At 43.2% G+C, this 11864-nt stretch overlaps 3 protein-coding genes across 3 annotated transcripts in view; 1 reads left to right on the top strand and 2 right to left on the bottom strand.

Annotated features, from left to right (window-relative positions):
* Positions 1-386: 386 nt before the first annotated feature.
* LOC131886714 (protein roadkill-like) lies at positions 387-2483 on the top strand. The gene is made up of 7 exons (XM_059235114.1): positions 387-737; positions 815-1045; positions 1109-1280; positions 1350-1473; positions 1550-1853; positions 1923-2059; positions 2134-2483. The coding sequence occupies exons 1-7, from the start codon at positions 525-527 to the stop codon at positions 2336-2338; spliced, it is 1386 nt and encodes a 461-aa protein (XP_059091097.1). The 5' UTR covers positions 387-524; the 3' UTR covers positions 2339-2483.
* Positions 2466-4200, bottom strand: LOC131886717 (phosphatidylinositol transfer protein beta isoform-like). The gene has a single exon (XM_059235115.1). The coding sequence runs from the start codon at positions 3543-3545 to the stop codon at positions 2742-2744; it is 804 nt and encodes a 267-aa protein (XP_059091098.1). The 5' UTR covers positions 3546-4200; the 3' UTR covers positions 2466-2741.
* Positions 4201-10867: 6667 nt separating this feature from the next.
* LOC131886474 (uncharacterized) overlaps positions 10868-11864 on the bottom strand; it is a gene marked incomplete in the record, with an annotated part of 1347 nt that continues 350 nt past the window's right edge. Inside the window, 1 exon segment of the mRNA XM_059234833.1 lies at positions 10868-11864. Within this exon segment, the coding sequence (XP_059090816.1) occupies positions 11151-11864 (714 nt within the window).

The raw sequence follows: 11864 nt of genomic DNA, 5'->3' as shown, positions 1-11864 counted from the left end.
AATTGTCGTGGTGGCGTAGCTGCTAGGTACTTAATCATTCCGAATGAAAACTTAACCATGGATGTGTTCTATGGAAAATGAATAATCTTAAGCATTTGGGATGGAAATTGCTCAGGGATTTCTCATTGAGCAATTCTTATTCCCAACAAAAGGTGTTATATCTCTTTAATTCAATGCCACGCCTTCCTTCATTCAGCCTCAATGATGACCCACAATTCCTTTTAACTTTTGCAAACGAGATTTCAGATTTCAGTTCTTTTCAAGTTTTATTTGACTGTAAATGGAAAGGACGGGTAAAATGCTGTTTATATCTCTATACCTTGGGCAAATGCCATCTCAATGATTATCTGGCCTTTTTAGGTCTGCCAAATATGGCAAGCCTATTCCAAACACGTCGTAATTCACGACTTTGCCAAACGAGCTCGGAAGCTCAACAACATCTTTGACCGTCTGGATTAGTCTGGATTCCCAATCCAATAAGGCGTAACCCGTGTGGCTCCTCCATCCACGTGATCTCACTCCTCATGGCCGCTGCCGCCGCCCCGGTTCACCCGGTTCCATCGTGCTCGTCCTCGGCGCGATCGGGCGAGAATAAACGGAAACGCTCTGGATCGACTAAAGCGGAGGAAACGGCGGAATTGCCGCCCGCCACTAATTTCACCGAAATCGATTTGGATCACTTCAGTCAGACGCACGATATTAAAATCAGGAACTTCAAACAATGCATCCACGAAGATGTAAGCCCGCTCATCTCCGGATGGCCCGCTAGGTCTGAATGAATGAATGAACTGACCTGCTGACCTCTTCGTTTCAGCCGACTTTTGTGTGGCAATTCGCCAATCCCAATCACGTCGAGGACAGCTACAAATTTCGAATCACCTTACGATCTGAGGTGAATCATCGGGGAGGCATGCTCATCTCGTCGGGCTTGTATATGACGGACGGGTTCATTCTTCAAGTGTCGAATCAGAGTCAGAAAAGCATCAACTACATCTTGTCGGCCAAGATCTTGGATGAAGATGGTTTAGTCAAAATCACTAAAACCGTAAGTTGTTCAATCCGTCAAGAAAATAAATGTAGCTATTTGCATATGTCATGTTGGATTTAGGAACGCTTCACGGCTCGGGATGATGCTCAATTTACCATGGTGAGCTTCTCTAGTCGATACGACAAGTACATCTCGCCCCAAGGCACGTTGTTTATGCAAGTCAAGTTGGATATTCGCACCGGCATTTCGTATCGATCCACCTCCAAACGCATCCGAATGGATGAACCTCGATGTAAGCGGTTGCCTCAGGCATACTTTAAAATCTGGGCGAAAAATTGTTTCGATTTCAAATGTGTTTTAGGCCGGCTGTTCAAAACTCTACCCGAAGATATTCGAAACATGCGGGAAGAGGCCAACTTCAATGACGTTTGCATTAAATGTGGAGATGTGATCATGCGATGCTCTAAGTTCATCTTGTGTGCCCGGTAAGTGGGTGGGTGGCCTCCCACATTAGATGTTCATGTATCCAGTATGACTTTATGTGTCTGTTGGGACAACTAGGTCCGATGTGTTCCGAGCCATGTTTTCACACGAGATGAAAGAGGCTCGTGAGCTTCAAATTCGAATCGAAGACGTGGAGCCGGCTACTTTGAAAGATATGTTGGAGTTCCTCTATAGCGATGATGTCAAGGGTATTGGTTTGAGTCGAACGGTAAAGTTGTTACCTTTAGCTGAGAAGTACAATATTCGAAGTCTGTGCAATTTCTGTGTGGAAGCTCTCTCCACCCATATCACGGTGGAGCATGCCGGCGAAATTGCGGTCTTAGCCGAACAACACCAGATCCGACCCCTGCTCGAAAAGACGGTGAGCTTAACTTTTTCTATGTCCGATTTGGGAATGGTATTAAAATAATAACTTGGATACGCCCCATAGATTAACTTCATGCTCATTAACGCCACACGAGTAGTCAAGACTGAAGGCTGGCGATCAGTCTTACAACTATGCCCGGAGATTGCCAATCAGATCATCTGCAGTCTTAGCAAACATCGAGAGGACACGAGTATTTCTGAGTAAGTGCATTCTCACTAAACTCTGCAGAGAGCAACTGTCTCTCCAATCTCATGATTTGTGTTTTCTATTGAAGAATTATCACTGAAGATGTCTTTCGACGGCATATTTCCCGAGAACGAGAGTATCTGATCGATTATCCGGGCGTTTATGTTGCGGCTCCCCCCAATAACCCCGAAGAAGAGATCTTGCCCCAATTCCATGTTCAGCCAGGCAATCTCGAGATTGAAGCCGCGGATCATGTCGTGGATGTTGATATGCCCGGTCTCAATGTGAATTGAACCCATTTCGATATGGAACTCGAGCACACCTCCAATTCAATCGCAACCAAGTGCAAATGTAGATCCTATCAGATCTGAAATGTGGTATTTAAATGTACAACCAAACCCTAATCAAATAAATTCCCGATTCGTTGTTGCAGAAAAATTTATGGCTAAACATCCGTTGGCTAGCTGGAGAAACAACATACAAAAGTGTCCCAAAATCTCAATTTCCTAACATGCATAGGGCCTCATTTCGACGGTGGTCGATGTGGAGCCGATAATATTTGATCACAATTGAAGTCTAGGGACCGGGATGGGCCAGAGACTGAGGCTCTTTGGCCCACATCGGTTGGGCAGAGGCGAGTATTGAAAAATGCTGGGCGATATCACGACGTCAACGCATTTCAGAGCATTATTGGAACTATCCCTTGGTGCCTCGAACCTCGCCTTGTTTGATCTGTTCCTCCAGTTCCAATTTGGCCCGCTCTTCCAATGCTCGAATATCTGCCATGCTCATACCGAACCAATTGTCTATGGCACAGAATATTTGCCGGTGAAACTTTCTGAACAAGGCGATCTCGTAAGAGTTCATGGAGCTCTCCACCATGCTTTGGAAACCAAACCACACGAACTCGATGGTCACCAATTTGTAAACGGTCATGACGGGCTCACTTTGACTCTGCCAGGGGCCCTTGAGGGGTCCTCGACCGGACTTCTCAGATTTGAATTGAGAGGGGTCGTCGGTCTCGTCATCGGGTAAGGGATCATTGCCAATGTCCACTTTGACCACTTTCCTTTTGGCCAACATCTCCGCGCTCAATTGATGGACGTTCTCCGAGTCTCCCCGGTCGTTGTCCACGCAAAACGTTTCAATCTTGAGCTTGAATTTGTCCTTCATGTAGCCGGGATTGGTGATCACCGTTCGGCAATAATTGGGATGGGCGTTCCAGGCCTCCTCTTCAAGTTTCATGGCGCCTTTGGGTGCAATCATGCGTACAAAAGCCGGCACTTTGCTTTCTAGATGGTAGATCTTCTTGGTGTATTGTCCTTCCGCGAAATCGTTCCCCAGCAACGGATGGGCTTGAAAGGGCTCATTGAGCCGGACTTCCACGCCCTCCCCGCCCCCCGTTTCATTCCTAGAGGCTTCTACCACGCCGTGCAACATGCCCACTTGATATTCGAATTTGGTCATGGGCATGGTAATGCGTAATTCCGTGATCAACATGATGCAATGTAATGTAACGTCCGTTTGAAGGGCTGGATTTCAACTCCTCTGTTATGTACGAATAGGTTCACCGTTTGACTGACAAGACAAGACTTTTACAACAAAGGTCCAGGAAGACGTGCTGGGGTGCGATTAGATTAGGGGCGTTCTCTGTTTATTCTTCCATCGAGCTTCTTCGAGTCCTTCGAGCTCTTTTCTGTGATTTCGGCACTTGGGCTTGGCTTCCACGTGTCTGACTCATGCCAGAATCAAACCCAGCAAAATGCGAGTCTCTGACTGACGTAGCGAAGGGTGATTCACTGTAAACGCAGCAGCTCTTCGGTCTTTCTGCCTCAGTCTCTCATACTCCGTGTACTGTATGTACGTACGTGTGTGTGTGTGTGTGTGGAGGGCATGAATGACGGCAGGCCTGGACCCGTTCCAGTCAGGCAAGATGGTGGGTGTGAGCTGTGGGTGTGAAGTGGCTGGCCTGATGGCCGTGGTCTGGCGTCCAAACTGTCAGTTTATTTGTTACTCGGTCGGTGGTGGATTGGCTGGCTGAGGCCTTCGCCCTCTCTGGCCTGATGGTCCCGTTCGTAGACTAGGCCAGAGTCTGGGTAGAGGGCTATAGTACTTCGGAATATTACCTAATCCACGCTCCCAAGTTTGAATGAGTCTCAGAACCTCGTATTAGCGGGGCTTCTGGTCTCGCCAATCTAGTGTGGATAATGCGCCCTAACTGAATGATCCGCAGAATATGCGATTGCACCTGTATTGGCACATTCAAGCAGGAGAAGGAGATGACGTCATTGCATTTTTGGGGGAGGTCACTACAACTTTTGGACTTTAAAGGTCTTTGCTTTCATTGAATTACATACAGTTCCTGGTCATTATTATTGGAGGGAGCACTTCCACTAGTAGCGTATTTTTAAGATCCCACTATTCTACTCATCAACATTCGTAAATTACGCTTAAAGCTTTTGGACTTATTTTACAAATGTCTTTTTGCAAAATCTGAGGAAAGCTTTTTGTCTAGTCCGATGACTTGTTTTGTGGTTTTTTTTTATCACCTTTGTTGTGACCTCCCCAAAAATGGTTAAAAAAAAGTCATCAGACAGGTTTTGCTTAAAGGACCCGAGATAAAAGTATAAATTGTTGAAATAACCGAATTTTATGCATTTGAAAGTTTTTCAACCCAGTTTTAGTTTAAAGCCATCAAATTTGCCTTAATATTTTAACCTCTTCAGATCAATGTTACAACAGCACTATCGACCGAATCGGCAAGTTGCCCAAAGACTCAAAGGAAAAGTAGGAGCATAAAAAGAATAGCTTGTAACATTTAAAAGAGGAATTTACAACCATTTTCTGCAATTTCATGATATAAAAATAAATATACGTATTTGAAATAAGTTGTTCGTCGTCTTGCTTTTCTGATTTCGATCATGATTGAAATATATTTTCGCTATATTTTATTTACTTTTATATTTTACTTGTTTGAGTTGTGATATTCACTTATTTCTGCTAACTTCTAGCAAAGGGAATTTCCAATTAATTTCTTACTATTATTTTTTCACAAAATTTGAACTTTTATCATAATCTCTTTTAAATTTTGAGATTACACTACATACATATGCAATCGTAGTCAGAAAAAAGATGACAATATGTAAGGAAGTTCTGTTTAATAAAAAAAGTGCCTTTAACTACAACGGATACCGCCATTCCATTTCTATGAGAGAAAATCGGGCAAAAGATCGAGTGCTCAAGTTCGTGCCTCTTCTCGAACTTTAAAGGCTTGTACATTTATTTCTTGTTCGTCGATCATGGTTATGGGTTGTAGATAAAATGAGAACTGAAAATGTAGAAATTTCATGTAACTTTTTGTGACGTTACATTTAAAATTAGAAGCTGAACCGATTGCAACGATGAAAGCAAAAGAGAAATGAAATGGAAACAAAACATATTTATGAGCAAGTTAACAACACACGCAAAGCAAATGACATTTACCCACAATCGCTCACCACTTTATTTCATAGAATATCATCAAATGAATTTCTTCACTTTTTACAAACCGTCTAATCGAGGATTAGTTTTACCTTTTTTCCAAAGTTTACCTGAAAAGTGACAGCATTTTGAAGAGGTTAAAAATGAATGAAACATGTGAGTGGGTTGACTCTTTAATTGCTCCCCAGAGTTGACAGGTTCTTGACGGCGTCTTTTTAGCGTTGCTGTCAAACGCCTGCATGCGTTGCTTCCTTCTTTCAGGATATTTTACACTTACGTACCCGTATTTGGTCGAATTTGAGATGCGTACACAGTATTTGTTCGGGATCCAGCAAACGGCCAATTTGAGTCAACTATTTCATACGCCTCCTATCTTGTCCATTGGACACTGAATTACGGGTGTTCTTGTTCCATGCCTTAACAAGAGATGGGCCCCACGGAGCGTTGTCATTCTATACGCTCATGTTTGACAAATGAAACGATGTCTTTGGAAATGTTCTTTGTGAACATCTAGGTCTCGCTCATTCGTTCAGGCATGCATATTCGGCAAGACGTCTGACTTCTCCACACATTCAAGTACGTACTTGTTGAACGCGCGACACACTACGGTACATTCATTTCACTTGCGGCTTTTCCCCGAGTTTTTGCCCCTCAAAAAATCGGACTCGAGTTACAAAATATCACCGAACCGTAATGGCCCATCAACTGAGAACATCCTTGATTTCTTTATTCCACGCTTTGACTACACATGAGGAATGCTCGCGCTTTGGTGCTTCCCCCCAGAATGTCAAGCTTGATAAGTATACAAAGGTTTAGGAGAGCCATGCTAATCTTAATCTCGTAATTAAATTACATTTCTGATAGCGGCGAATATAACCCAATCAATTAAAAAGTGAATGTAGGTTCAGTCAAAATTCTAATTAGCAAAGACATCTCGAGCCTCAAATATTGAAATACCAATGCATGCATATACCTATCCACGATAAAAAATTCTAGAAACATGGATAGTCCAATCGGCCTGCTTTTGATCAGAACAACTCTGGGCTACTTTTCGAAATATGGGAATAAAGTAAAAAAACAACAACAACAACAACTTTGACGTCTTCTTTTAACGGAATGTTACTTTTTCCTCATTTACTGGTAAAACCAAAAGTTTATCTATCTTACCAAGACTAAAAGTAGGCCGAAAGTTCAAATTTTATGTAACGATTAGTATAAAACTTTGACCACATCTCCTGAGTACCCCAAGCATGATTTTGGGCCCATATTTCGGCAAAGTTCATCTATTCCACAGGATTTTATAATCCTATGTAGAAACTCATTTTGATTGAAGAGAATGGTTCAGGCGACACGAAATTTTCCCTTTTGCATGCAGTCCACACCTCTAGAAGTCCGTGTCCTATCGAATGATATGAGCTTAGAAAGTTGGTTCAGAGTGACTGCTCGACTGAACTCTCGTGTTTAATGTGTTCAAATATTTGGATGACAAGATCGCGGCTCAAGTCTTGAGGAACTAGCTTTTGAACGCTGGATCTTCTCCTCCTGACTCACAATGGCATCTACGCTTGCTCGGGTGAGTTTGAATTATATTCCGTCCACCCTGTGAGCAGAATCAAAGAGCGTTTTTGCATGATGTTGTTGGATTTTGAGCAGAAAAAGGATCAGATTTCCTAAACAGGAATTCTTTGGAGTCATGTCAGGCATGAGATTGGGCCCTGTCCTAGGTGGGGAAAAACGAGCTCATGAACAATCACACTGTCTTGTCAGTCTGAGATCTCGTTTGTCCTCGTGCTTTCTCCTGATGTGGCTGAATATTATTAGTCAATGAAAGTGCGGGGTTTGAAAATTTCGGCCAAACCACGAGCTAATCGATCCCATAAGGACGTTTCAGGGGGGTCAAGTTTCAAGATGTACCTAACTGTTTCTCTAACCTAGGAATGTCTTTCAATTGAGGCTAGAGGACGGCTGATATCTGATCGACTTCAATGTAGACAACCGTGATTTAATCAGATTTTGTTCTTGACTGCACATTTTGTTCCTGTTTTTGTTCACTCTTCATCATCTCCATCGAGTGAGCGACCCACGTGGGAGGTCTCTGAGTTTTCGCCCAAGGAATTTGAAACGAAAGGGGCGATTTCGGAACGTGCGCTATGACCACGACAAGGAGACGATCAAGGACTAGGAATTCTTAATACAATTTCCATAAAAGTTGGTGGTGGTGGTGGTGGTGGTGTTTTTGCGAACCCCTCGGTCTTAATGGGATAATGATTCGAGATCACAGTCATAAAAACGACGTATGTGGCTTGGCCGAGCATCTGAATCCTCGATCTAAATGGGATATTGGATTCAACAAGTTCAATCTGGACATAGTTAGACCTAAAACAAGGAGCCATTCGACCTCATGCTGCGAGAGTTCGGTCTGAATTCAACACGGCTCCTAAAGAAGCCTGGATACGTACATAATTTGTTGTTCAGAAGGGGCTCTCCACATGGATGAAATTGAAACTTGAGTGGTTCATGAAAACCAACCCCTATGTTTCTGGTCCGTCGAGTCCAGATTGTAAAGGCTTTCTATGATTCTGAGACAGACAGGTTCTCGGTTGAAATGGGACCTCAATGAAGGTCGGTCCATAAAAGAATGCAGCCTCATCTGGCCCCAAACAAAGAGGATTCCAATCAAAAGTTCACCTTTTGGAGTCCAAACCACCAACTACCAATCACCACCAACGAGCGAGTTACTTGGAATTATAAGGCTAACTTGATGACGATTCAAACCCGTTCTATTGATTGCGATAGACGAAAAATCCAACTAAATGAGTTCCTTTGATCAGAAAACGTTTTTCTCCGATAACCATCAGACGAGCTTGCTTGCTGGCTTGCTTGGTTACTTGGCTAGCTGGTCTCGGTGCATGCTATTTAGACTGACTTCAAGATGGTTTCAGGGGACAGCCAAAAGCTAACAGCTAACCAACCAACCACCACTTCTTTAGGGAAGTAGTAGATACATAGAGGTAGGTAGGTAGTCTATTCGTCCGTGGGTTCGTTCCGGCTCTCCCTAGTTGGTATCTGCTCCACCCTAAGTAATACCATCAGTACTAAAACATGGGGTCCTCGGGGCCAAGGTGATATCAAGATTGAAAACGAAATGACTCGCCAATTCTATCTCCTCTCGTTTTTTATGGCCAGGCTCAATCAAGTTCGATTGGTTTGATCTCGAATGTCTCGGAAGCCAAATCGGGCCCTGAATGATTTCTGAAATTAGATCCTTGACTCGCCCCATTAGTAATCCTTAGTATGACCCAAGTAGACAGCATCTCACCTTCTTCTACTAGAAACACCTTCTCATGAAGCGTTGAAGTCACTTTTTCTAGCCTCTCTGGCTGGGCAATTACGCTTGCATTATTGATGAATGCATACTTTAGAAAATTAAGCACCCTTTTCTATTAAAGATGATGATGATGATCCGAGGGTGACTCTCGGAAAATAATGTTCCTAAGACGTGCTAAATAGGTTTCCAGTGGACATTCCAAGCTCCCCCTTGATCATCGCTCAAGTCTCTTTCGTCCAAAGGTCATTTTTCAAGTGTTCAAACCGAACTTTGATGAATGGATTGGCGATCAAGAGATAAAAATCAACTTCTCGACTTGACTATTCTCACCATCTTCGTAACCACCTCAGTCTGCATTCATTTTTGAGGGCTTTTCTACCGATATCCTGTCCAACCCAAACGAACCCAACGCCGGACTTATCTACTCGCACAGAACTTGAGAGAGAGGTTCGCTCACAAACGATTGAAAGAAAATCCCGTCTTATGAGGGATGAATTCGCTCCACAAAGCTCATTCCACTCTTCGTCTGCGTCTGTCTTTGACGAGAATCCTTGTCTCGCGCATGATTCTGCTCCCCATTCCAAGACATTGTTCATTATTCAATGCATGTTCTTCAATGTTTCATGTGTCTGAACTGAGTTTGAATAATGAATCCATTGTTACGACAAGCCCCCCTTTTTGTATGAATTGAAGTTTAGTAAGCATGGTGTCTTGCTTGGCCCCTTCTTTAGTCCCTGAGGGGCCGAAAAAAGACAGAGTACTATGTAGAACATGATGAGTATCTAGGTCTGTCCATTCACACCTAACTGAGCAGCCATTCACCGTCCGACCGACCGCCCGACCAGGTTTCGAAGCATGTTCCCTGCACCCTTTTACAATCAATTGACGGCAATGAGGGACTCTCCATTTCCTTAATGGCGTCTAATGATAAGTCTCATGTCGGACGACTATAACTACCTATATTATTCCCATTATGCTATGTGTTGGTATACACATATGTATGTAGTAGATAGTTTGGATCGATTCGACTTGTTGTAGTCGATTTTCAAATTGCAATACTTCAATTCGCGGCCTCTTTCTTTTTTGGACGTCTTATGTAGTGTTGGTGTTCTGTGTATGATGAAATGAAATGCTCGGATGCACTTATTTTCATTTCTGACAGAAGATGAGGAGGAGCTACTCTCCAAAGCTTTCAAAGAAGCCTTTGTTCCAACTTGACAGCCTCGACATCTTGAATAAAGCACGATCTTATCCCAATTTTAAAAGTGCTACTCTTTCACATGTTTTTGAGAACTTTTTGGCATCTCTTGCCCAACTACCGATTAAATGCTTACTGAATATCTACGCAGCTTGCATATCAAATGGTGATCCACAGGGATCGTGTTTCCATCCGACATCCGAAACAATTGTTCATGGAAATTGATCGTTCGCTATTGCCGAAAGTTCGCTGTCGACACCTTTTTGCCATTTCCAATCAGCCACAACAACATCTGGGGGTGTTCTCTTGTCATAAACGTAATTAACCATAGATTTACAGCTCGCTCTATGGAGAGCCTCATTTCTGTCGGGGTTGAATCGGTTTCAAATCGTTGTCGAATGATGCCGATCCTAGCTTCCCTTGTCATTCCTGCCGTACAATAGTTCACAAAGCATATTGGCCCTTGATGAATGGACTTTAATTAGGTTCACTTGGTTTAGTCCCAACTTCGAAAGACTAAGTGCGATTGATTGAGTCGACATGGATTTTGATTGACATATTTTTGCCAAAGGGAAGTCGGCGAACGAATTTCGTCCCGGTTTTTTTTACACATCTGCTTGTACGCGAGTAATTTGAACAATAAGTGCGGAATGCCATAGAAACGACCAACAGGAAAAGTGAGAATGACAGGCAATTGACTTTGAAACCCTTTGAAATCGGAGATAATGGCACACCTTTTAATATTTTGGCATGCCATCACGTAATATTCAAGACATCGACGGAAAAGCTTGGAAACATGGGATAATAATAGTCGGGTCCATCTCAACGGTTGCGCTTGTTTTCAATTACGAGAAGATTACCACAAAAGAGCATTCTTTGTCAAAAAGTAATTGCAACCAGGATTAGATTCGGAGTCAATCAGGTTTCAACCCTCAGCAGGATGGTTTAAAAAAAAATTCCAGTCCTCCCGTGGAGTTTGGGTTGATTTCTGACACCAAAGTTGACCGCCACCATCGCGGGGCTTTTTGATAATTAAGCCCATCAGAAATATTGACAGTCTCTCAAATTGCACCAGAATGAGCACAAACTTCAGATGGTTTCAAGTGTATTCAATCCACCAACATTTTCCACCGTCCAGCCTTTGATATGAAGAATCCATGTGAAGCTTCAAAGTCATGATCACCATGGCCATAACGAGCAAAGCAAATCCAACAGAAGTGTGAAGGTCTATAACCGCCTCATAAAAGGCCACTTGGATCATAAAAGTCACAATCATATCATACGATTTTGATATTAAGGCCACTTTTCCAGCCTCTTCCACCTGCAAGGCTATGGTTAAGCATCCTTGTCCGAGAAAGGCCATAACTCCACAAATGATAAGGACATTTGCATGTTCCGCTGTTGGCAAATGGAACGTGCCAAAAATCAACGAGAGTGCCAAAGATGGAATGATGGCGAACAAACCATTCCATATCAAAATCACACATACATCCACATCAAGCACCACTCGGGTGGCGGTGAAACCACCAGCTTGAAAGAAGGTCCCGGCCGTGGTGAGCATGAAGTCCATCAAATACTGTCGACTGAGAATAGAGTCCCCAGGCAATCCAAAAACCAAAGCTGGTCTCATGAGGATCAGGGTGGCCATCCCAAAGAGCGCATGGGCCAAATAGTCCATCTTTCCACACGATTCGGACAAGACCACACAAGCGATGATGGACACGAGAACGGGTTGAAAAGCCGAAATGGTTCGAGAATCTGCCAAGTTCATGTAACGGAAACTGTAGTATACGGACACAGTATAAAAAGCCGA

This window comes from Tigriopus californicus, chromosome 9 (genome assembly GCF_007210705.1).
Source record: "Tigriopus californicus strain San Diego chromosome 9, Tcal_SD_v2.1, whole genome shotgun sequence".
NCBI lineage: Eukaryota > Metazoa > Arthropoda > Copepoda > Harpacticoida > Harpacticidae > Tigriopus > Tigriopus californicus.
This window is presented reverse-complemented; position numbering and strand designations above follow the sequence as displayed.